Below are 27,543 nucleotides of genomic sequence, written 5' to 3'. Positions count from 1 at the left end.
TAAAGACTTATTTAATTATTATTGTATATTATATCTGCCAGGTTCAATGTCAATGTTGGGTTTTGCTTCGTAATAAGACAAAGCGTAAAGGAGTAAAGTATTACTGCTTAGACCAATTTACTTTTAAGGATCAGAGTTAAATAGTCTAGTTTACTTTCAAAGTTATAAAATCTAAAATAATAGGGGTAGTCTTGATCTGATGCTAAAGCAAAAATGTTGTATCGCGGGATGTACACCGGACTATCAGCCACACAAAACCAAAACTCGAAACACTTGGAAAGTATACAAAATTTTGTCCCTATGTGGTAGTCGAATTTTCTGATAATATTTCAAAGTATTTAAAACGCACAAAATCCTCTTATGTTCAGTTAAAAGCCAGATTTTATAAGTGACGGTAAGAAGAAAACAGTATATACAAAGGCTAGATTCGATACTCTTTTCCATCTCTTCGAAGTACATATTAAATAAAGAGAAATACCTGGTCTTAAATCTGACGAAATAAATTTGTCAAAAACGACACCCCGCCTGATAATGAAATTTTGGGAGGACATAACCCTCATTATACCAATTTACATGCAATTGTATGGCAATTAAACTAAAGTTCAGGTCCAGAATTTTGAGGAACATGATTTATTGAAGTGATAAATTAAGTATTGAGGCATTGTGTAATGTATTCATTGCAAAATCGAAGTGGTAATTATGTATACTACCAATCTTATCCCTTATTTTTAATATAAATAAGCTGTTACCAATTTGAATACATGTAACTCTGTCAAATTAAAACATCGTTCAAGATTTTGCTTGCATCAGCCTTCAGTTTTAAAAATCTAATAATAATAATACTCCAAGATTAATTAGGATCTTACATAAATCTAGGTATTATTAACGTTAATTGCACTCACTGTATTAGAGGTAATAAGAAACGGATTTGAAATAACATCTCAGCTTTTTGTTTGATTAAGGAAGCGCTAGTATAATACTCGTCCTTAATTATTGGCGACGCACCTGCGAGGTGTTATAAGTGTTCGCAAGGGCTGGTGACCTAATTAATTCTTTGGGGCCTTGTGACCTAAAAAGGGGCCATATAAGCCGATTTGCTGATTCACTGGGTGTATATAATGTGTTTATTAAAACATCCACTGATGCAATTACACCTACAAAGTGTTTCGTTCGCATAAACACACCTCACGCCTTTATCTCCGAAGAGATGGGCAGAGGTGCTTCCAGGACACCAACTTTTCGCCATGTGTATTAACGGGTGAGCTGTTCACCATATCGGGCACAAATTACAGGCTAATGGCTGATACTGCGGAAAATAATATATACCTTTGCCCGACCCGAGGTTCGAACCCAACACCTCAAAATGGTTGTGACACCGTGCATGCAAAACAAATACGCCACCGAAGCAGTCACAAAATACAAATTACACGAATGAAATGTTATTTTTTTTAAATATTTTTGGTATTTCATATCCATCATTCACATCTACATAGTAACTGCCTATGGCTCTTCGAATTCTGGCGCTTAAGAGAGCTAAGATACTAAAATCTTGACCAATCCAATCTTGACAAATCCAATGATTTTAACCTTTCTCGATTAAAGTTCCGTAATCTATCACCTTGCACGTATCAGTTAGATCTACAAGCTAATGAAGTGAGGTCGGCAAAGAGCTATTGTTCGAAGCGCCAGTTATTTCCTCATTCGATATAACTTCGATTTTATCTCGAATCAGATCAGCTAGCTTGGGTACCATTTTTCTCTCGTGAAGACAGCACATGGTAAGGTACAAATAAATGTAGATAATGGGATATTGTATTTACATGCCAGAATCGCTGCATTTCCGGCATATTATTCTTTTTTCTATGTGATTAAAAATTTTGAAATTAGAATATTATTGGAAGTTATCTAAGCTTCCAATAATATTCTAAGGAAGTAAACTTAAAACAAACTGTGGCGGGATTTTTACCATGTGAGGATGTAGATATCCAATCGAATACATATACGTGTACGCTGTTCATTTCGCTACTTTTGGTGTCGACTTCCTCCTTGTTTTTCCTCAAGCTAAAATCCAACTTATCACAACTGTATACAACTATACGACGAGCTCTTCTTTCACATGATAGATAAATGCCTGTGCATCAACATTATCGATAGAATTTGGATTACAAAGTACTGTATTACATTCAACGGCTTTTGGCAATATATTAGACTTTAGCTGTTATATTGCCTCAGCTTACCAATTATTCAAAATAATCCCGCACAAGTTACCAGCAAAGATACAAGTCACCCAGATGAACTATTGCATCTCGGAGACCTACGACCTATATATTCTCTAGGTCTCCAGCAGTCTCTATACTTAACATTTTCTTCATCGAGCAGCTCTTTTACTAATCCTAACATTGTAATGGGTTTGACTTAGTTTCTTTTACAGCTGTCTGTTTGATGTCAACCTCCTGTGAGGACTCCAGCCCTGGGAAAATCATGTTAAAAATATTGGTAATAAGGACGCAGTTGAATAAGGTGCGCCTATTTGAAAAAGTGAACTGGCACCTATGATGTATTTATTTTTAATAGCTTCTGCTCGCGGCTTCGCCCGCGTGAAGCTTTCCGGGATCATTTTTTCTTTCAACTTACTTGATATGTATCGTTATATTATGACTAAATTACACAAGATCATTATAAATTGTAGCTTGTGTGTTATTCTGATGTATAACACATATTACTTCAAAGTTTCATCCATATCCCTTCAGTATTTTTTTCGTAAAAGAGGAACAAACATACATGCATCCTCACAAACTTTCGCATTTATAATATTAGTAGGATGTTCTGTCACTTCGCTCGCCTCTCTTCGATACCGGCTACCATTGGCTTTACTAGCTCTAGTCATTGGTTGTTGATTGTATTTTATTTACAATAAATTGTATTTATCGTTTTATAACTCATAGCCTTATTGTCATCAGAATAACTTACATAAAGTGTTTCTCAATCTGGTATTAAAACCCAATCATCATAATAGATTGAGCATTTGTTGTTATCACGTGCAACATTACTTTCTAAGTTACGATATAGGAAGTTTTTAAACTAATTAATAATGAACAACTAACAAAATTGAGGTCAAAACTAAGTTGTTTAAAACAATTTGCTCAATCAATACAATTTTAATTTCTTGATATTTGTTAACCTTAATGCAGTCAATACGTTAAGTAATATTTTAATTTCCGTTCAATACGTTACAGTTATGTGGTCACTTTATTACTTACGAAGGTTAAAAGTTCGAGGAGACTATTGGTATTTCTCAAACCTTATACGATTGATTCATTTTTCATAGAGGGTTGACATTGGACGTAAACATTAAGCCAAAAAGTTCTTTACAAAGGCTTTTAAATATATCACCCCCCCCCCCCCCCTACTATTGATGGGATAACATCAAACGACTCTCCTGTCACACCATTAAGTTATACGCAAAAATAAATAACATATTTCGGTAATTATCTCCTGTTGGAGTCATATCAACTTTTTAATCATTTTTTTCTAAATAGATGCTGTAGGCGAAGGGCAGTTGGTGTTATGGATTGCTGTAGTTATTTAATTTAGAACTTTTACCTCGAACGTCTACCGGGAAAAGCCTTTTACGTGGTTAAAGATTATTACACTATAGGTAGTTTAAAAACATATTTCGAATCATTTATTTAGGTACTCTTTTTCATCGTATTCCTAGAATCTGCCATAAGCTGGAGTAGTAAAGGGAGTTTTCTTTATAATAGTAATGAGATTAACATGGAAATTGCCTAAACTGTTTTTTAAGATACATGAATAACTGAATTGAATAATGTACAAATAATCTAATTATCGATTTCAAAGAATAGTTCTTTTGAAGAAGAAATTTCATCAACTTCGTTGAACATTGTTTTTGTAATGGGGTTACAACATAAGGTGTAAAATGATAATTTCTTCGAATCAAATAAATTATCTCTACCGAGATCTGATTTGTACTTTGCTGTCACCAGTTAAGTAATATTTAATAAGTACAATTCAACAAGTCTCATTCAATAAGCAGTAATTATGACTTATTGATTTATTTTGTCACGACTCAAGTCAATGGAATAATTTAAACCCTTGTATCGTCATCGATATTAATGGATAAGCTTTCAAAATTTATATAACTAAAAATTGCACCACTTTTGGTTGTTAATGGAAATTGCTAGACCACTTTCCAATTGTACCTGGAATTTACACCCGCACACTCATGCCTTTTATCTCCGAAGAGTTAAGCAGAGGCGCAACAAGTACACCTACTTTTCACCGTAATTATTCCGTCCCATGATATGATAGGGGGCGAGCCGCATATTGCGCACAAATTCCAAACTTCGGCCTGATAACTATATCCATAAATCTATCATCAATATTTTTTATTAGATCTACTCGTATGCTACGAATCTGGATGTAATGTTGTTGAATGCTATAATCCCATGTATGTAAGTAAACAAGGGAAAATTATACATAGAAGATCTTTTAACAATCACTCAGCAATATGATATATATACTTACTAGTGAAATAAATACTTACTACTATGTGCTGTAGAAGTTAGTAAGATGTTTATTTGTTAACATAGAATGAACTACTCAGATAAACAATTTGAAACAGTCGTATATAGACCCGATAAAGATTTACACGCGACCGAAGCCGCAAACAAACACTACTCATGACACTACAGACAACGTTCTTTATGTTAACATCCAACTACAACAAAAATATATCAATTAACATCGATCCAAAATCATTTTGCTCAATACGAATATTTTCTTTACAAAACTGTCCATTGGGCATGGAATTTTATTGCCATTAATCATTTTTGTACCTCTGTCGACGTTAATGAAGTGTTTACTTATTTCAATTTTAATGTTTAAATGTGAATATATTGCGGCACTGTTTGAAGCTTGAACTGATGTGGTTTACGATTTGTTGGCATAAATATATTGAACTCAAGAATAATGTTAAAGAGTTTGTAAATATAGATATTGAATGATGAATTGAATCATCACAACTACTGGAAATTAATTATTAAGCTGCTACATCTGTAGAGCCTAATAATATAAAATAAGTTTAGGTTGATTTTGCTAGACAGGTTATAACTTTATAATAAAACTATCTTACGTATTTTATCGCGGTTTTTCATATTATAATGAGTTTCAAGACATTGGAGTTGATTTTGCGTAGATCAAACCGTCAACAACAAAAAAAATGTATAATTGTAAAATGAGGTACATATTGTAACTTTGACTTTTCGGATCAACAACTAAGTGTGCCCCATGACCACGAAGGCTGCAAAGTCTTCAAAAAGTCGGAAGAAAATAAAAATTTAAAGAAATAGAATTTTGCATTGCACAACTGAATCCCGAGATGTGTAAATTGCTTCCATCTCTAAACATTTTTAGTAACATTATTCAGATTATAAAGCACATCATTGCATGGCCCTATGATCTTCACTCTGAGACATATTTACATATTTCATAATACCCAGTAGGTACTAGTAGTGCTGACAACAAACAGAATCTAAAATAATGCTAGTTCAACACCTACCTATACATAGACAAAGCAGTAATACCTACGTACTAACTTAGCCAAGCTATGGAAAAATATGAAAGACCTACGTAGTTTAATATATACAGGGTCATGTTGACATTGTGTAAATAAATGAATAATATCCACTGGTCTTGACTTATGCTAATATTGTGTCAATATTCATGAATAAGGAAAATTATGGCAATAATCCTTTAATTTCTGATTTTTTGGTTATTTTGTAGTTTAGGGCGAATATGGCGTATGCGTGAGTGTATTTCTGGCTGAAAGTGTTATATTGTCGCTGCGACGAATTCTCTTATTAAATGAAATAATAAAATACTATTTATTAATGGTAGTAGCATTAAAGCGTGTAAAATTAAAATTACTTAATCTTGTTCACTTTTTTTTAGTATACATCTAGCGTTTAAGTAACTTATTGCAATTAAAAATATAAGTGTGTGGCTTCATTTAGTAACGCAAAGTCAAAATGACCCAGTATAAAAATAATAACATCACTGCTAAATTTTATTGTCCACTGCTGAGCATGTGCCTGCTCCATTACTGAGAGTGTTTAGGTCTTAGTTCACTACGCTTAGTGCGGATTGGTAGACTTCACATAACCTCGAAATTTTTTGGAGAATTCTCAAATATGCAGGTTTCCTCACGATGTTTTCCTTAGCCGTTAAAACGAACGATAATTGATAAACAATAATACATAACTTCAAAAATCCCAGGTGCCTTGGGTTTTTTGGACCAGTGCACATTTATCTCATGAGCTAGTTCCCAACTAGACATTCGTACAATTATAGACCTACATAATACCTATTCATTAAATCAATGAATACATTTCGATTCCATCAGATAACATTGCTACGCCTAGCAGTTATAAATGCCCAACAAAGTTGAGAAATTAGTCAATGTCAGCCTCTAACAAAACGTAAAATATACTTAGCCAGAGTTGTCCCTCGAGGCATATTTTTTGCATAAACTGTTAATTGATATGATTAGAATTAATTTGTTACTATAAACACACTAATGAGATTTGGTAACAGATCTCCCGTAACGCGCAGAATGTTCTAGAATGACGCAACTCATGACGTATATTTTTCGCGAAATAAATTCGAAATACAAGTGCGAACGTAATTGTCGCAATCATTAATGATTGTCCGGTATATATACACGCTGTGGGACAGAAGTCCATCAGTACGAGCCGTGTAATCCTCAACAATGTTCAGAAATATTGTGAGGAAAATTTTATTAAAATATTTTAAATTCATACCATTTTAATTAAAAGTAATTTATGCGAAAATGACAGATGTAGGATACTTAATTAAGCAAGTTTTAGTGAAAAACTCTTTAAATTAAAGCTCATTAAGAGCCTCTATAATTTTAATTCGTTATTGCTAACTGAAAAAACAATTTAACATCAACGTTAAATTCCTAATTACGCTAGCAAACAGAATCATCAAACTTAGCTAAAACGACATTTTCTAATGAAACCTCAACTCTTTGCAGATTGCTATCTCCGCCATCTTGGCCCTGACATCTGCCGCCCCACTCCTGGTGGCTGATGACCACCTCCTGCACGTTCCACTCGGCAAGTCCACCATCACGCAGTCCGCTCAGCTGGTGGACCATGGCAGCACCTACCACGCCCTCCCAGTCTTGCACACAGTCGGAACCGCGAAGAAGACCATTACCCAGAGCAACCAAGTTGTGAACCATGGAGGAACCGCCATCCTGCACACTCCTGTCCACTACGAGTACCCCAGGATGGTGGAACACGTGGTCGCCCACCCCATAGTCCACGCTCCAGTGGTGTCTGTCCACCATTCGCCCGTGGTGTACCACTCGCCGCTGCTGGTGAAGAGTGGTGACTCCGCTGTGTCCCATCACAGCTCCACCACCCACGAGACCGTTCCCGTGGTAAACTCCGTACCTTTGTATTACCATTGATTTAGTTTGAATAAATTATTTATTTGAATTTTTGGCTTTATTTTTATCATTTTACTGTTTACCCTACTGTAACTACTTTATATATTTTGTAAGTTGAAATGGTTAGTAAATTTAAGTGAAGCCTTTGTGGCTGGTTTCGATGACTCTCGTTTCAGAATGATCATTTAATATGAAAGTTCTGTATTCTGAAAACATATTTTATGGTTATTTTTTACCATATTATGCTAGTCTAATTACTTTGCCGTGTCAATAAAAATAAGCGTTTTTAATATCTTCACATTATTAACAGTAACTTTAATAAAGTTGGTAAAATCAAAGTTGTAATGCAGTTAGAACTTAACAAGTTATAGACAAGCTAGACAAAAATTTCTTACGTGTCAAAAGATATTTAAATGAAAATCTACTTCAATATCATTTTGTTATTAAAGAAAAGTTACTTACAGATTCTTAGAAATCCTTAGATGACGTATTTAATAATAAAAATACTTAGAAAAAGGACCACGCATAACATGCCCGTGATTAAGAGACAGATTGGCCAACACGTATTCGTTAGGAGACGGTTATAATTTCAGTAAATTTTGATTACACTAATTGCAATTCTACTCACTTTTTAAGGGCTTAAGGCTGGAACTAATTAACGAAAATAACTCTCATTGAACAAACAAAATATCTAGATGGCCATGTGTCACTCACATCTGATTGTAACTAGAATATAACGAGTTAATCAGCGACGATAACGTTAAGCGATCAAAAGTACACCGAACTCCGGTAATTAATGTGAAAGGATCTTGACGTAAGTGAGTCTATAAAATTACTTTAGAACGGTAAACAGACGAGCCTCGGTAATACGAAGGCATTTTCAAATAACGAAGCATTTTTATTGTTAATAAAATTCTTAAATGATCTTCTTTTCCCACAAGTGCTGAGCTTCTATACCGGAAAAACTTTCACGCGGACAGAGCCGACACAAAAGCGAGTTATTGATAATATAATATTTTTAATTTATTTCAATAAAAGGTATTCACAATAAAATTAATAATTCCATTCTTATAAAACTAATATACAGCTTAAATGATCTTGGGAGATGTTTCTTTAGTTTTAATGAGCTTTTTGTAGTCAGGTGGGGAAAAGCTCGACGAGCCGCATGCAAAGGCTCAGAGGGCCGAGACGCAGGTTAAGTATAGCTGATCTAGAAGTTTAGTTTATAAGTGGATAAAGTTTTTTAAAAATATTTCTTTAGGTAAGTAAATAAGAGCTGTAACGTTCAATGGGAAATATAACATTTTCAAAAACGTAGAATTTCGAATGTATACTAATAAAAACATTAAAACTAAAATTATTCAGTCAATTACATAAAATACGTTTTGACTAATTTAACATTTGATTTATAATACTATAGCACAAAGAATTCTAACAATAAAGTTGAGATGTTAGAGTGATACTGCCTATGCTGAGACAATATGTATTGAACATAGTATCATAACAACCATCATCACCGAGAAAGCTGACCACTCCAACATCCAAGGATTTTGCAGACTGACATTTGTTTTAGATAGCATAGCTTGATAATCCTGCATATCAATCACCATTTCGAAATATTACATGTACTTAACGACACATTACTGTAATGTCGTATGACATTGAATTACTTTAGCAATACTTACAGGAAGAAGTCGTAAAATACATCCGACATATAAATCAACAGAGAATTTCTTGTGACATAAACTACTTAAATATATTTACGATTATTCAAATTTATATCAATTAATTTAACACCTTTAACGGGTTCATAAAATCATTGAACATAGATAATATGTAGGAGGTCATAATATATTAATTATATGTTTGCCTTCTTGTTTCATAGAATTCATCAATGACTGTTGCATAATAGTTATTTTTACACTATACTTTTCGTAGTAACTTGAATCGTGATTTAGGATCGTAGCGATAGCTTGACGAGTAACTTAACCAAAGGGACGGACATTAGGAGTTATTTAGCGTATTTTTGAAGACAATTATATCCTTTGATACAATATTACTAATATGATATTTTGATTATAGAGATAATGTATTAATAATTCTAGAGATTAGCTATAAATTACGAAACAACAAGAAAAAAGACTCTTGAGGCATATTAAAATAATAACTTATAGATTACCAGCTTATACGTGGAGCTGCGCCCGTGAGAAAAAAAAAATCCGGAATAAATATTTTACCGGGATAAAAACTAGCCTATAGCACTCAGGAGAAATGGAATGAAATCGGTTTAGTAATTCTTGATATTAGCACGTGCAAACAAAAAGCTCTTCAGCTTTATACTTAGTCTGGCCATAAATACTGTTACACTTAATTATAAAAAAATATTACATTTGAATTTCGAATCTGTCATTTTTATACGATTGTTCATTGTGTTTTCTCATTTTGGCGCCAATACATTGTAAAATATTTTGCGATATTAAAATGGTGTGGGGTGATAAAGAGAACCGAATCGCTGTGATAGCATTACACAAAGTAGGTATGGAGCCAAATGCAATTTTTAAAACTCTCCATACACTTGGTATTAGTAAAATGTTTGTGTACCGGGCTATTAATAGGTACAATGAGACCTCCTCTGTTTGTGACAGAAAAGATCTGGCCGTCCACGTAGTGTTCGTACGAAAAAGGTGGTCAAAGCAGTAAGGGAAAGAATTCGAAGAAATCCTGTCCGAAAGCAAAAGATTTTATCTCGGGAAATGAAGATAGCACCTAGAACCATGTCGCGTATTTTAAAAGATGACTTAGGACTTGCAGCCTATAAGAGACGCACTGGCCATTTCTTAACTGATAATTTAAAGAAGAATAGGGTGGTAAAATCGAAACAACTACTGAAGCGGTACGCAAAGGGAGTCACAGAAAAATTTTGTTTACGGATGAGAAAATATTTACAATTGAGCAACATTTTAACAAACAAAATGACCGTATTTATGCTCAAAGCTCTAAGGAAGCTTCCCAATTAGTCGACAGAGTGCAACGTGGACATTATCCGACTTCAGTGATGGTTTGGTGGGGTGTTAGCTATGAAGGAGTGACTGAGCCATATTTTTGTGAAAAGGTATCAAAACATCGGCACAAGTGTATCAAGATACCATTCTTGAGAAGGTAGTTAAGCCCCTTAACATCACCATGTTCAATAACCAAGTATGGTCCTTCCAGCAAGACTCGGCGCCGGGTCATAAAGCTCGGTCCACGCAGTCTTGGTTGGAATCGAACGTTTCGGACTTCATCAGAGCTGAAGACTGGCCGTCGTCTAGTCCCGATCTTAATCCGCTGGATTATGATTTGTGGTCAGTTTTAGAGAGTACAGCTTGCTCTAAACGCCATGATAATTTGGAGTCCCTAAAACAATCTATACGATTGGCAGTGAAGAATTTTCCCATGGAAAGAGTGCGTGCTTCTATTGATAACTGGCCTCATCGTTTAAAGGACTGTATTGCAGCCAATGGAGACCACTTCGAATAAGCTTTTTATATTTTTAATTGTTTTATATTTATGTATTAAACTGACACACTGTAAAAGTAATAAATGTTATTTGCAGTTAACAATTTTCTTTTTTCTTTATTACAATATTTATGGCAAGACTAGGTATATTATTATAGATTAAAGTGAAAGTTGGAAAAATGCCATTTAAAATTAGTCTAGTGCATTACATGTGTAAATTCTTATAATTGACTATCCCACTTAAACCGAAGCCTCGGTATATCGAACCGCCCATCCCTAAACGCTGGAGCTAAAAGTTGATGAGTCATTAGTGATGTGAACGCACGTGGATGACACTTAATGTAATGAGACAGCGCTCATTCGCCAGACATCTACATGTCAGCATTGTTTCAAATTTATTTGCTAACAGATTTTTACAATCAGGTTAACTTTGCCAATGAAACGCAACGTCGAAAAGAAAATCATTAAAAAGTGGATAAAATTTAATGTGATATGTCAAACTGATTTATTTTAACCCTTGTTTTATTTTAATCTAATTTTCGTTACGCATTAATGATCTATAAACTATATTTTATTATAACTTCTATGTGGTATCAATTCAGGTCATCATCACCGTCTATATCTTTGTCCACTGCTGGACATAGGCTCCAGCCTGTCGCATCCAGTTCTCGCCAGCGACCTTTTGTAGATTGTCACTCCACCTAGCTGGAGGGCGTCGTACACTACGTTTGCTCAAGAACTCGTTAACCACACCGGTTTTCGATTCTTCGACAGACATGTCCTGCTCATTGCCACTTCAGTTTGCTAATCCTGTATCATACCTATGAAGTATCATACCTCTATCTCATAAGTAAACAGAGACTATGGATTGCCACTTGGTACGATTCTGGCACATTGGCTTCCTCCACTTTCATCAATGTTTTCAAACATTCCCGTCGGTTTAGGGTACTTTTGACCTGGCCTTTACTAAGAATGTCAGATATCTGCCATTCGAAAGCTCGGTGCGGTCGACCCCTACCGGTTCTTCCATCCACATTCACCTTATATACGCTCTTTGTCAGTCTCCTATCATCCATTCTCTCCAAATGCCCAAACCACTTACCCTGCCTGTATCTGTATGTAATAATCAATTCGGGTACCAAGAATTATAAGTTCATTAACACAAATACCTTAAGCGTATTTACACAATTATAAATCATGATGGGCGACACAAAACTGTAGTTAATTATTTCGCAGTCGGGTCATATCCCACTGTGTTATAAAGAGAAATACAAAAATTCTAGAAAATACACATAGATAATATCCTTGTTTCCAAGACAATAGGAAAAACATTATAATAAATATACTTTTCACGGTAAATTAATAATACAGCTCTTGTTAGTGACTAGGGTGGAAAAATGCCTACTAAAAGAAGGTGAACGTCTCCTTTGCTTTGATGATGCTTAATTGCTTCTTCATGCTTCGCTTAAAGGACCTAATAAGTGACAACGGATACGTGATATGATGGTATTTATTACTTTTAATATGCGCGAGACGATAACTTACTTATAAGTTAATGCACTAGCAAAACATTCAATAAAATATGATCCTTTTTGCTCTATAGTATTTGCCATCAGACTTTTCATATTACAAATTATTATTTTTCGCCAACAATAAATCACTTAAATGAGAACAATAATTACATTAACATACATGAATAGTTATACATTGCGAGCCATTTCGTTACCTGTTCTGATAGAGCAATGGTTTCATAACTATTGCTTAATGTCGTAGAACAAAGCTCTTTGTACAAATAAACGTACGCTTGACTTTAATTATTATATCGCATGTCGAGCAATTGTCTCACCACAAATGGTTTTAATATTGTTAAAGTAATAGTTAGTAAGGTTCATATTATGTTAATAAAAAGTATAAATAGTTCTTAAAGTGGTCCAGGGGTCCAAGAAAGACTTGACTTGTAGAATAGAGACTTATTAAAGTTGTAATGAAATTTATCTATGAAACCTAAAAAAATATATCCACCAGATCCCATCGATATATATGTACTACGTACTAGATTTGGCGTTCCGAACATTCACTGTGTTCAACTGAATTGAACTGGTATCCATCCAAACTGATTTTAGTATGGTGTCAATATCGATGCTTGTGGCTGTGTACGGAGTGGCGCTCATAATATAAAAAAGCGAGTCTAAGTACAAATCTGTATGTGAATAAAAAATATTAGTCAAATTAGAAAAATATTTGTTGTTCAAGTGAATAAATAGTTTATAACAGTGACGTTTTGGTTTCCATTTTACTTCAGATTTTGAACAAATAGTTTATATGGACGTTCGTGTCTATAGAATATACTTCCAGCAAAATTTTGAAAGAGGGTAATGAGAAAAAACTTTCGGAACTGCTGATATTATAGATGAAGTACTGGTAACAAAAAGATTATATTTGTGTTGAAAGATAATCCAATTCATAAGACATTCTCAGAAAAGACATTTATTTAGAGAGAGACGTGGACACAACATATTTTATAACTAGCTTTTGCCCGCGGCTCCACCCGCGTTATAAAGTTTTTCAGGCTAAAGTTTTCCGTTATAAAAGTAGTAGTTTCCCGGGAGCCTATGTTCTTACCAGGGTCTCAAACTGTCTCCATACCAAATTTCATCTTAATACGTAGGGTAGTTTTTGAGTTTAACACGTTTAGGCAGACAGATGCAGCGGGGGACTTTGTTTTATAATATATTTTTTAGAACTTTTTAAGAGGAACAATCCCGTCATACATCATTGTTGCATAACTTTAACTGTTTACGCAGCGCACGCAACGGACGCTCTCAAAACTAATAAATTGTCCCCGTTTTTGCAACACGTTTCATTACTGCTCCGCTCCTATTGGCCATAGCGTGATGATATATAGCTTATAGCACTCCACGAACAAAGGGCTATCCAACACAAAAAGATTTTTTCAGATTAGACCGGTAGTTCCTGAGATTAGCCATTACTGCTCCGCTCTTATTGGGTATAGCGTGATGATATATAACCTATAGCACTCCACGAACAAAGGGCTATCCAACACAAAAATATTTTTTCAGTTTGGACCGGTATTTCCTGAGATTATCCATTACTGCTCCGCTCCTATTGGGTATAGCGTGATGATATATAGCCTATAGCGCTCCACGAACAAAGGGCTATCCAACGCAAAAAGATTTTTTCAGATTAGACCGGTAGTTCCTGAGATTAGCCATTACTGCTCCGCTCCTATTGGGTATAGCGTGATGATATATAGCCTTTAGCACTCCACGAACAAAGGGCTATCCAACGTAAAAAGAATTTTTCAGATTGGACCGGTAGTTCCTGATATTAGCCATTACTGCTCCGCTCCTATTGGGTATAGCGTGATGATATATAGCCTATAGCACTCCACGAACAAAGGGCTATCCAACGCAAAAAGAATTTTTCAGTTTGGACCGGTAGTTCCTGAGATTAGCGCGTTCAAACAAACAAACAAACAAACTCTTCAGCTTTATATAATAGTATAGATATAAAGTTGACAAATAAGTAACTAAAACTCTATGATAAATTGTCACGACCCCCCACGAACAGCTATAAAGCCAAAAGAAGCATCGCGTGGGTGCATTTTGAATGTTAAAGAAATGGAATGGCAATTTGTATATTTTGGACTTTGGCAATTTTTCTGACACTAACTATATTATGATAGCTCATATCTGTCTCAGAGAATGCTTTGTAATTCAAAGTGGATATTATTTATGTTTATGGACATTCGTAGTTGCAGTTTAAAATATAACAAGCAATTCGCTTGTCTCATCCTTTAACAATATAAAAAAGTTATGTACAGTCAGCCACGAAAGTAGCTGAACTAATCCAAAATTTTAAAATTCTACACGTTATTGAATTACAATATTCTTTTTCCTTTAGTTAAAATAATTCAAACCTTATGCAGTTTATTTAGTGAAGAAATATGATTGTTGATATGTACAAAAGCTTAAATGATTTGATATTTAGGATTTTTAATATAGAACATTTTTTTTTATTTTATGTAACCTAAAATTAATCCTCTGAAGTTTATCTTAGTGAACAAAAACGATTTTTGATAAGGAAAAACATCAAAATTATTTGAAATTTTGATATTGTTCGGATAGCTGAACAATATCAAAACAGAAAAATAGTTTTTGTGTCTGACTGTACCTATACCTTTCTCATACACAACCAAGCCTAAACAATTCATTTAATGTTGCTTATATCTCTCAACGATTTTACTCCATTGGTCCGCACGTGAGCTAACACTGTCTATTATCGCAAGTTGTTACAAATACCACGTAAATTATCAAATGCTTTTATTAAGCAATTATTACTGATAAATACATTTTTTATTTTCAAACCATGTGGAAGAATTTTAAATATAAAAGTATTATCTAGTAATATTTTTTGTAATTAGCAGACACATTTAACATTATAATTTATATTTAAAAGTAATAAAGTTGATAGAGTTGACACGATATTAAAAACATTTTAAATTCTAACAAAAGGTCACGCATATATCCTATAAATGAAAACACATAATTTCGTTAATTATAAATCAATTACCTAAACCAATTAACCAGATAACATTTATATTCATTATCTGAGTGACAGTCACCACTTATCGTCCTGTCAACCATAAATAAAAGAATTAATAAATAACTCTTTGCCGATCTGTTATCATCATCATTAGCTCGTTGCTGTCCGCCGCTGGACATAGGCCTCTCCCAAGGTATGCCACAGAGCTCGGTTTGCTGCTTTATGCATCCAGTCCCAACCGTTCTGTATTTCTCGACAATCATAACCAGGATATCTTCAAGTCACGAGAGAATAGATATCTTTTAGGGAAGCGTGATCATTCGTAGTCCACATCATCACTTACCATTGCCTTCAGTGCTCATAACACAAGTTAATTCTTACCATGGGCACGGGGCAATAAAATACAAAAAGCAATAATAGCTTTGTACTGTACAGTTATGTCAATGTAGTCTTTGGCATAACTTTACATGTATTTTGTTTTTTGGAAATAAACTTATTATTATTATAAACCATCACGCGAATGGTCAAACGCAATCCTGTATTATAAAAATCTATTCCTTTATAAAGGCCTAGTTATAAGAAATTGCTTCATCCGACGTTAAGTACTATAATTACATTTGACTGACGGATCAAAGTACAACGTAATTGGCGCCTCTGGCTTGTAAGTAAGATTGAGAAACAAAAGATTGTATGTTCAGTTCCAACTTCCAATATCACGATAATTATTGAATGTAGCGAGATCGAATTTCATCCAGAAACCTATCCTAATATGGCACGTAGAAAATATATTAATATATTTAGTAGACTGTAATTCAGAATTTATATTACCTAATATAAAGACATCAAAACAACTTTTACTCAATATTTTTTGACAGCAACACGAATTGACACCGTAAAGACAAAATAGTTTGGTCAAAGAAATAAATAAAATGCTTTATAGCTTAAAAAAATGTCTCGGAGTCGTAATAAGGTAAAATATATTCGCGACTGTAACCACGAAGGGTAGACATCGTCTATTGAACCGCTTCTACGGAGCGTTTCGTTGCGCTTCCAACGATAGCCAATGAAGTTATTTTTTTCAACAACTACTAAACACATATTTTTTATTTTATTACGATTAAGAGAACAATGAAAATAACAATAACACTTTACCAAGGTATAACTTAAGAGACAATTATTAGAAATTCCATCTACTACCAACATCGTATCTCCACTTCCTGACCCAAAACCGCACACGTTTAAGAAATAAATAAATGTCCTATAAGGGATTTTAATTTATTTACTTTAGTAATTTCGCCGTACAAGTAACCCTAAAACACAAATAAACACCACGGCACAAACAAACCCTGACACGTACAATAACAGTATAATGAACTTGACATAATGGCAACAATACTGCGAAACATGCGCGTGCGCAATAAATCCCATTATCTGACATCAACTTGTGAAATTCTATTTGCACCCAAATACGGGTTGTCTTGTTTGGTCGGGTGCTGAGTCAGGGGTCAATATGACCTAATGGTAGATCGTATCTCGTTTCGAATGCGGCTCAAGGGTTTTGACATATTTTTATAAAAACTGTACATATCTGTAAGTTACATGATCGATATTGCCCATAAACTGCTATAAAACAAATAACTCACGCGTCGTGGAATTTTAAGGTATCTAGGAAATTGCTGGATCTCTAAATAGTAACGATTTTGTATTATAAGCAGCACGCTAGTACAGACGTGACACGGAACAGGTAGGCCGCTCGTCTGGTCGTAAACGCCAATGAAACGATTATTGCTAAGATACGCGCATACGAAAGTATGAAAAGCCCCAATAAAAATATAAACGAAATTAACATACAACCAAGTTATGAAGTCTCAATCACGATTGAAAATAATTATGATTACGATGACAATAGGGTAGTTGACTACTTTTTAAAATACATTTATTAAATATGTATCTTATACAAAATCTGACCGAAAACGATTTTTTTTTATTCTAAACAGTAATAAACAGGTTTTGAAATTATAGTGGAAGGGGTAGATGTTAAATAACATTAATATCAAATTGTGACGTCAACGAGTGTTAGCGGCCTTAACGATGGGTGCATGAAAGAGATAGTGCGATAACCCCACCAAATCCACACTTCTGCTCGCATCAATAATTCAGATATGAATAACTGTTTTATTTTTCAGAAAAAAGATTTCGTATTGTTTTCTATTGCATATAAAATAATGTACAAAATAAAACATAGGAAACAATCATACTTAGATTCTACAGATTTTTTCCATTAGTAACCTCTAGGCCCTTGCAAATTGGAAGCAGTTACGCAACCAGACTAAAAACATATTTAGAAATAATTTTATTACATTATAAGATTTAGCGTGATAACCCCAAAATGGTTATAGTGTGCAACTTTAATTGTTTTATATTGTATGTTTGGGCAATAAACAGCAGCAATTTAAATGTTGTATAACATATTTATGCCAACCCAAAACTTTTTGTTTTCATATCTTACCTACATACCTTCTTTTAAGGTATAAGTAATAAGGATAGTAATTATATCGATATAATTACACGCAGAGACTAACAGAAGTGGAGTTGGACAGGCCACATGATCCATGATCCCCAAGAAAAATGGAGCAAAATCGTCTCTGACTGGTACCCAAGGGATGGCAAGCGCAATAGAGGTCGTCAACACACGAGATGGGAGAACGATCTAAAACTCACTGCTGGACATCATTGGAGAAGAGCAGCGTATGATATGCCAAAAGGCACGCTGAACTACGGGACATTTTATAGGACCTACATTTCTTTATGTGTAACAAATAGTTCAGAATAAATGGGCTTAGGTATTATTATTAAAAAGGATAGTAATTTCAGATCATATGAAATATATTTTAGGCATTCAGAGCTTCTTTTTCCAATAATCTCCTCCCATCTTTTCTACTACCATGTAATTACTAATAATACTTCCCACGTCTGCGAAGCGCAATGGAGTATGTACTTCTCAATGTGTTTTTCTACCACCAAGCATTATTGTGCAGGCATTGTTGTGTTCCGTTTTGACGGACATTGTAGCCAGTGTAACTACTGGACATAATGAGACTTACCTTCATTTTAACGTCTCCCGATGAAGAGCACAGTGGAGTGCCACGCAATACTTTGTAATTCAAATGTAGAGATATTTCTGGGATATAATGTAGAGCAATCGTATGGCCCGTGACAAGGGAGCACGCCTCAGCACCTTTTCGTAATTTTAGGAGGTGTTGTTATCTGGCGAACGTCGTTGTCATCACGTCATTACAATTACAATAGTAATCATTTGTATTAGTTCCAACCAAATAATGTAGGAATATAGTATTATAGATCATATTATTATAATTCTTTGGACTCAATAAAAATGCATCCTAGCTACAATCCGCATTGAATTAAAAAAAACAATACCGTAAACTGTTATTCAAATAAATTGGTGGAATTGTACATATATTAACATTTCACAATTGTCGCGGCATCCGAAACTGCATTGTGAAATTTTAAATTGAATCTTGGTACATCTGCTTTAAAGGTAATAAATTTTCTGAAATTACCACTTAAGATAGGCCGGCGTACTTCTGGCGACCGGCGAGTGACGTCCGTCACGGATCGACTTCACCTTACATAGTATAGATTTGTAAAATTTTATGTCCTAAAATATTTTATTGAAACCTTCGAAACCTTTAAAAAATGTTATACATTATTTGTGGATAAAGCAATTAGTATTTATAATTTACTTGTCCTCGTCTTAAGCAGAATCAGCGAACATTTTTCCCGCATGCCGCAAAATCAGCTTTTGATATCTCCTATATCTGCTAGTAATTAACCCCACCTATAAAATTCCAGCCAAATGATTCCTGATGCTTTTGGGAACCAAATTGAAATCCTTCCAGACCTAGGCCTAAACATTGTAAACACAATGCACTACCGGGTACAAAATCTAAGCAACAGTCCTGAGTGACAGCTAATGCCAATTATGTAAGTGAACTTGGCATCAACCCAAATACATAATCGGCGCAAACATGCCTCTCGTATTCATTAATCTTGAATGCGCCTGATGTACGAACGGTGAAAGCTGTGGCGATGTGGCATTATATGTTGTGAGCACAGTCATGTGCTCAGTTAGTAGTTTAAATATTTTATTGTGTTAATTAAAGACACTATTTTTTTTCGTTATGTTTCTGTTTAGAATTAAATGTTAAAAGCGCGGTTTAAGAGTGATAGTAAGGTTGGCTAGTGGATTTTCTCATAGAGCTAAAATTTTAATATTTGTATTTTTCGAATAATACGGTTACAAACTGAAAATCCTTCGACTGAACATTTTTAAAATATCAATACAAAACAACGTGTGATATTAAATAACAACATAAATTTAAACTAAATTGTAAGGTTGTTTCTTTCTCTTATTTTATCAATTAAGACTACTAATTTTGATCTACCTGTAAAGTTTATAAACAGTAAAAATTCACTACCACCTCCAAACCTCTGACCTCAGTGTAAATCATAACAGTCAAGTACACAGTTATTGCATGCATCGTACGTAGTATTTCGGCTGTGGGTTGGTATAAAAGCCGCGCTGTGCCCGTTCTTATTTAGATAACATTTGTCTTCTGTTAAACAACCATGCAGACCTTCGTAAGTTACCAAAATATATTTTGGGAATTAGATATCTAACTTAAAAAATTCAATAAAATTTTAGAATTTTAATGTTAATAAAGTTTGGAAAGTTATTTGCAATTTATCAACTTACTAACGGCGTTTTCAATGACACATATTATGAGTGTTGCAAGATCAAATTTTTAATTGTAATCAATGTTTGTAGTAATAATAAAATGTATTTTGGGATCGAAGAACTAAAGGATCTGTTGATCTAGTTTTTCATGCAATAACCATAATTTGGGGTCAAGCTTTTATTTGTAATTAATGGATTATTTGAAAAAAAAAATGTCTTTCTATAATTTTAGGTTCATGACCTATTCTTATTTTGTATTAAATATATATTTTTTCATATCTTTCTTTATTAATAGGTAAGGCATTTTTAATAATAACTTTAGGAATAATATTTTTCTCTAATTCAAGGTCGCCTTCACCGCCCTCCTGGCTTGCGCCGCCGCCGCACCCGGCCTCCTGGTCGCCCACGCACCCGTGGTCGCTGTCCACTCCGCCCCAGTGGTGCACGCCGCCCCAGTCGTACATGCCGTACCCGTGGTCGCCGCCAAGACCACCATCACCAAGAGCAGCCAGGTCGTCAACCATGGTAGCCCGGTTGTCCACGCCGTCCACGCTGTCCACGCGCCAGTTGTCGCTGCCCCCGTTGTTGTGAAGGCCGCCCCGGTCGTCCACGCTGCCCCTGTTGTCCACGCCGTGCCCGTGGTTCACGCTGTCCACGCCCCAGTTGTTGTGAAGACCGCTCCCTCCGCAGTGGCTCACAGTTCCTCGGTCGTCCACCACTCACCGGTTGTCAAGGCTGTTCCCTTGGTCGCCGTTCATTGAGGCTTTAAATAAATTATAAAAACCCCCTATTTGTGTTTTTTATTGCTTGACTTCAGTTATCGCTATGATGTTTAAAATGTGAAAATATTTTTTTTATTTAATTCTTTATTTGCACTTTATATACAAGTGTATCGGCGGACTTAATGCAAAAAATCTTTCTCTACTAGTCCACCTTAGGGTCGTACATAAATAAATTAGGTAGGTACATCAAAGTAACTTGATATTAAATATACAAATAAACATATATAAAATACGTAATATTATAAATATCTAAATACATACAATACAAATTATAATTACATCAATATATGTGTATATAATATCATTGTAAATGAATATCATACCTCTTCTGCTTCGTTTAACAGTAGCCGTGGTATATACATACTATAACTTCAGTAGGTAGCAAAGGGTTCGGAAGACGTGAAATACATATACCCACGGATCTCCGACGGTATATTGGGTACCGTGTGACACAGATAGATTCAAGCTTGTCGCCATACTAAACACCATTCAAATCTAGGATGAATCAGACTGCTTTGAATATGTCAAATTCTATGTTCATTTGTTTTGCAAACTAAAACTGATTAGAACAATAATAATACCATTCCTCTTTGATAAAGACCTTCGAATTTAGGATGAATCGAACTGTTTTTGATTTGTAAAATTCTATGTTCATTTGTTTTGCAAACTAAACTGATTAGAATGAAAATAATACCATTCCACGATAGAAACCGATAAAACAAATATCTCAGCTTACTAAATACCTACATGTTTTGCTCAACTTAAAATAAGAAAAAAATACTAAAAACTTTCATCATTTATTCTGGGCACGCATGGAATTTTTATGACATCACTCGATAATAAATCGATTAAACGAGAACAAAATTGCAATTACTCGTAATTCAAGTTTCCTTACAAAGAAATTCTTTATTCGGTAAATTCTGGTCAACTGTGCCATCTTTTGCAATGACTTTTAATTAAGTATTTCCATTGACTTATATTCTATAGACACGAACGTCCATATAAACTGTTTATTCAAATTTTGGAGTTAGAACTAAAGTTTGCTGCAGCGCTAAAACATCAATCGTCGTCTTACCAAACTTTAAACATACAGTACTAAAGCGCTTTAAATAGAGTATAAGTAAAATGGCCAAAACGTCACTATTATAACCAATTTGAACAACAAATAATTTTACTTACTTGACTAACAATTTTTATTCACATCCAGGTTTAGATTCGAATTCGTATATTATAAGCGCCACAGGCTGTAAATGTTGAAACTATACTAGTCAGGTGTACGGATTGCAATACAGTTGAGTCGAACATAGTGAGCGTTCGGAACGCCACGTTACGTAGTACATAATATACATCGATGGGTATTTCATGGTATTCAAAGAGTTTGTCAGAAACCATAATGCATCATAATAGGCGATGTAGTGAAAAGCTCACCAATTATTTCACAATAGGACGGCAGACACATGGCGTAAATTGCATGCTTTAGTTCCGCTTCTGCTTACCCCTTTATGGATAACAATGTATGTATACATATCACCGGTCGATCTCTGTTTTGCGCGAGTTACTACATCTTGTTAGTAAGTAGTATAAATGGCCTTCCATTTAACAAGCACTAGATTTAAGCACGTGAACTGACATAAACAGCGACATCGCGTGCCACGTGAAGTACTAATCTTAGTGCTCTTAGTAAACACTAATGTTACCTAGATTTTTGGGATTCTCTTTCATCAAGTATCTGTTTCTCAATACTGCAGTGGATATGCGCTTCAAATAAAGAATTTAAAGAACGATAAACATATAGGAATTTATCAGGTAAATGCGTCTATGTGAGGTTACTAGAAAAATATTAATCTCAAAATATAAGTTAGGTGTATTTTTATATCAAAAATATATAGTTCCCCCCCCCCCTCCATCTCAGTAGTAGAGGAGGCCCGTGCTCAGCAGTGGGCAAATATATAATACAGGGCTGATATTATTATTTTTTCGAACACACACACATAGTCATACCTTTTTTGTGTGTGTTTTTTATTCCAAAATGTGATAGGGGGCGAATCTATCGCCATGTTGGTGACGAATTCCAGACTCCGGGCTAATACCGAGTTAAAAAATGCAATATCACTTTTGCCAATCCGGGTATCGAACCCTAAACTCAGCACTGTAATCGTACCGTAATACAACTACAAAATAAATGATACGATGTAAGTAATGTATTGCGTCTAGTATAATACGACTTTCAATATGAAACAGCAAAGGTTAAAGTATGTTTACAAAAACGAATAGCAGTATTACATAAGGTATAGGGTACTGAGAACTACCGAGATATTTTCCTTTTACAAAATCTAACTTCAAAACGAAAACTTGCGTCCACAAAAATACCTGTACTATTGTGGGCATTATCTAGTATTTTTTTTATAGCGCATAATCCGATGCTTTAGTAAAATGAATACACTGCAAAGTATAATCATCATCAGCCGCAGGATGTCCACTGCTAAACATGAGCCTCCCCCAAAGATTTCCAAATCGACCTATTGGAAGCGGCCTGCATTCAGCGACCTCCTGCGAATTATATCATTCTGGAATGTGTACCAAAATGCATAATTGCCATAATTCGTGCAATTATAATATAGTGTCAGTAATTAGCCCATTTACCCGACATTCCGACGGCACTAAACGCCGGTGGCATCCCGTTTGATGCTCAAAGCGCATTCCGAACCATTTGTGGGACAGAGTGGGAATGAACTACGAAAATTGCTGATGATATATATAGAATCGATCGTCATGGGGACGCCAGTCTATGGGATTGATTTTGGTTGTGGGAAAGATGATTAAATTGGTAAGTGCTGTTTTTGTACTAGTAAATGTGTTGGAAAATGTTGTTTTCGATTCGTATGTCTGCGATATTTTAAGTGAGACATTTTATTTTATTTATAGTCACAGTGCAATGGTAAATAAATTTATACGAAAGTCGACATAGCGCATTTGATAGTTTGTAAATTTTCAAATGTTGCGGATTATAGAGTCAATTAAAATTCTCAAGGTGTGATTAAAGATACAGTCCACATTTTAGTAACGTGAACGTTACTAAAAAGTACTTTTTCAATATCTAATTTCTTCACCAACTGATCCACCATTTCTATTCCAAAATATCTCATTCCAGATAGTATTCCTGACTCTCCTGGCAGTGTCGTCATCATCGCCTATCGTAGTGTTCCCATACTTCGCGTACCACGCGCCGCTGCACCCCCCACTCTTCGTGGCTGTCTCCCACGTCAACCACCCGATACTGCCTGGATTCAGCACTGTACATACTTCGTATCTGCTTTGAGTGTACGCAAAATTTTGTATATAAAATTGGGGAACCGATTTTTTAACACTTAATGATTGAACAAAATGATTGGACAAAAACTTAATGATTCAAAAATGTTGTTAATGATATTTGAAAGCGAAATGATTTAAGTAAGTTTATGCTAAAAGTATTTACGTGAACATGTAAACATATTTGTTCTTCTAATATGTGTTCATACATATTAAATGTGTTGGGGCTGAGAATGGATGGGAAAAGTATCTAGAATGTTCTGGAAGCTCTGTTTATCTTGGGTAAGCAGGTTTCAAGTAATTGCTGCAGTGTGTTGGACCTGATTAATATACATATAAAAAACAAAGCATAGCTCTTAATTTGATAATTTTGTATTATTATGGTCGTTTTTTCTTGTATTTATTTTTTTATAAACTCAACTGGTTGAATACATTGTAGTAAATTGACATAATTTTTATTTTGAACGTTTATTTTTGTGACTAAATGTAATAATTTATTTTTAAATTCATATACCTATTAAAAAAAAATCTGAATCTTCTCTACTACCAATTTTTTATATTAAAATTCCTTAGTGGCGTACAAATATAAAAAGTATTTACATAATATTATGTTTTATATTTATTTCATTGACATATTATTTTGTGTGAAATTATTACGATATCTCTTGTTTTCTATTTATAGAGCTCGTAATATCGCTCTGTAAGAGTACATTATGTTTTATTGATTGTCGTAAATGTTGTCAATTTTATATGCCATAAAATAAATTGGACTTAGAATAAAAATAAATGTGAAATTATTCGTGTACTTCATTGCAAGCTGAATATTGATATATTGTTTTATTTCAGCACGTCAATTTGACAACTTTACCTCACCGGACCTTCTGGGTTGTAGCAAAGAATTAGGATATCTTTAACTATAAGACATATCCCTTATGAGCCGTGAGAATTGTGTCGGCCTGTTTTCATAAATGAAGATCTGATAATCCCTTAATTTTTCGGTATATAGCTTTATATATTACAATATTATGTATCTGATGGCTGCCTTCATATATTGGCGAAATTATAAAAGTCGAAGCAAATCTCGGATTTAGCAATAAGAATGGCAGTCAGTTTCAATTATACGAGAAAGAACAACGTCAAACATTTGGAGTGAATGGTATAAGTTAACGTTTGCGCGGCGTCTTAGTTCTTTAATATGGCGTGTAAATTAACATTGATTATTTATCACAGATCCGAATATGTCTGCATTGCATACATAAGGATAAACAATTAGAAAAACTATAATAGTTTTCCATTTATGCACACGTTTTTCCCATAATGGCACGGTGCTCTTTCTAGTGCATGCGAATCGATATGCAATGCCAGAAAATTGCTAGCATCCGATAAATCCTACACTAGGAATAGCTGAGGTGTTGTATAGTTAGCGAGAAAAGTGGTAACATGGTATTTTATTTGTTTAAATTTCCATATTCGAGGCTATGTCAGTTCATTCAAACACTTGTAAGTAAGATGATGAGTGACAGCACTTTGAGTCTATATGAATAACAAGCTCTTTTCTTTAATGAATTCCCTAAGTTATTATTCTAGCCCGCTAAAACACCACGTCAAGATTTTATAATTTACTAGGTGTTGGCGCGGCTTCGTCCGCGTGTAAAGCCTTTCCCGCTACAAACGTCATTAACACTCTACGACATCAACGCCATCTATTTCAAAATAAGAATACAAAGTTTATTATTTCCCATGGGAGCAATTTACCGGGATATAACATAGTATATGTATCTATCTAATCTAGGATATGATCTATATAAGTGCAAAATTTCATGCAAATCCGTTCACTGGTTTCTGCGTTTACTTCTAACAAACACACAAACATCCAATGATTTCTATAAACTTTCCTATTTATAGTAGTAAGAAGTAAGATTTGATTAATCACTGCTTTATTTCTTTACATTCACTCAAATAAAAACTGACTTGTTAAATTATTGAATATAATGTGGGATTTGTTACAAAATAAAACTTTGCTTTTCATATTAATTGCATTTTTATATTTTTTCTGTCTGACGTCTTTAGTCTGTCGTTTCCAAAACTCGTGTAATTTTCAAACATGTGTAATTTTCCCCTTTACTTATTTAATATGTAACTTTTTTCTGTTCCTTTTGAATAAAATAAAATAACTATGTTGTGCCCGCCAGTACAAGATACAAGCCCCGCGCGTGACCGCATTCTGCGCAGCCTCGTCGCCACGACATTGACTTTATCAAATCGGGACAAGCCGCCGGGGAAGAAGACTGGTTACACTTGACCTTCGCTTTATAGAATTTAATACTAATCTCATTCGCAAGAGTAATAAAGATAGGCCATTTTAAACTGGTTTATCCTTGACTTTGAAAGTGAAGTGAGTTTAATAATTTTGTTAGTAACCTCAATTAAAATTTACTTTGAAAATGCGTATGCCTTGCGACATAATGCTTTTAATGTGTTTATTATGTAAATATTATCTCTATAAACGGAATACATTTTCTCTTATAATTTGACATTACTTAATACAAAACAAAAATCTTTTAAAATAATTAAATGTCAATATAAAATAATTAATTAATATAACTGAATATTATTAATATCATAATTCCACATAACAATAAAAAAAATAGAAGAAGACTTTTCAAGTAGCGGAGTAAATAAAACGATCAGTCCGCCCCGTGACCATGAAGGCTACCAAAGTCTTTGAAACCTCAATAGAGAATTAAAATATAAAAACCGTGATAAAATCCGAAAAATAGTTTAATTTCAAAGATAATGTAATTTTTCTGAAAACCAGTTATTCTATTCTTGATGTCAGTTGTTACTGAATGCATCTGTCATTATTGGTTTTAAGAGTCGCAACACTACATGACGCGTAATGTTATAAAAAAATAATTAAAATTAGTATCAAGCACATAATAATAATAATAAATAATAATATCAGCCCTGTATTATATACTTGCCCACTGCTGAGCACGGGCCTCCTCTACTACTGAGAGGGATTAGGCCTTAGTCCACCACGCTGGCCTAGTGCGGATTGGTAGACTTCACACACCTTCGTAATTCCCATACAGAACTTCTCAGATGATCAAGCACATAGTTCCATATAA

General features: G+C 34.3%; 3 protein-coding genes across 3 annotated transcripts in view; 2 read left to right on the top strand and 1 right to left on the bottom strand.

The window, feature by feature from the left end:
* The window catches only part of LOC115450289 (neuropeptide SIFamide receptor-like), a 78,413-nt gene that overhangs the window by 11,767 nt on the left and 39,103 nt on the right, over positions 1-27,543 (bottom strand).
* On the top strand, positions 6,702-7,547 carry LOC115450293. The gene is made up of 2 exons (XM_030178292.1): positions 6,702-6,805; positions 7,079-7,547. Exons 1-2 carry the CDS (start codon positions 6,791-6,793, stop codon positions 7,517-7,519), a joined length of 456 nt encoding a protein of 151 aa, XP_030034152.1. The 5' UTR covers positions 6,702-6,790; the 3' UTR covers positions 7,520-7,547.
* LOC115450294 (cuticle protein 70, isoforms A and B) lies at positions 20,120-21,111 on the top strand. The gene is made up of 2 exons (XM_030178293.1): positions 20,120-20,224; positions 20,669-21,111. Exons 1-2 carry the CDS (start codon positions 20,213-20,215, stop codon positions 21,080-21,082), a joined length of 426 nt encoding a protein of 141 aa, XP_030034153.1. The 5' UTR covers positions 20,120-20,212; the 3' UTR covers positions 21,083-21,111.

The sequence above is a fragment of the Manduca sexta genome, chromosome 21, assembly GCF_014839805.1.
Source record: "Manduca sexta isolate Smith_Timp_Sample1 chromosome 21, JHU_Msex_v1.0, whole genome shotgun sequence".
NCBI lineage: Eukaryota > Metazoa > Arthropoda > Insecta > Lepidoptera > Sphingidae > Manduca > Manduca sexta.
Note: the sequence above shows the minus strand (reverse complement) of the source record. Positions and strands in the feature narration are given on the sequence as shown.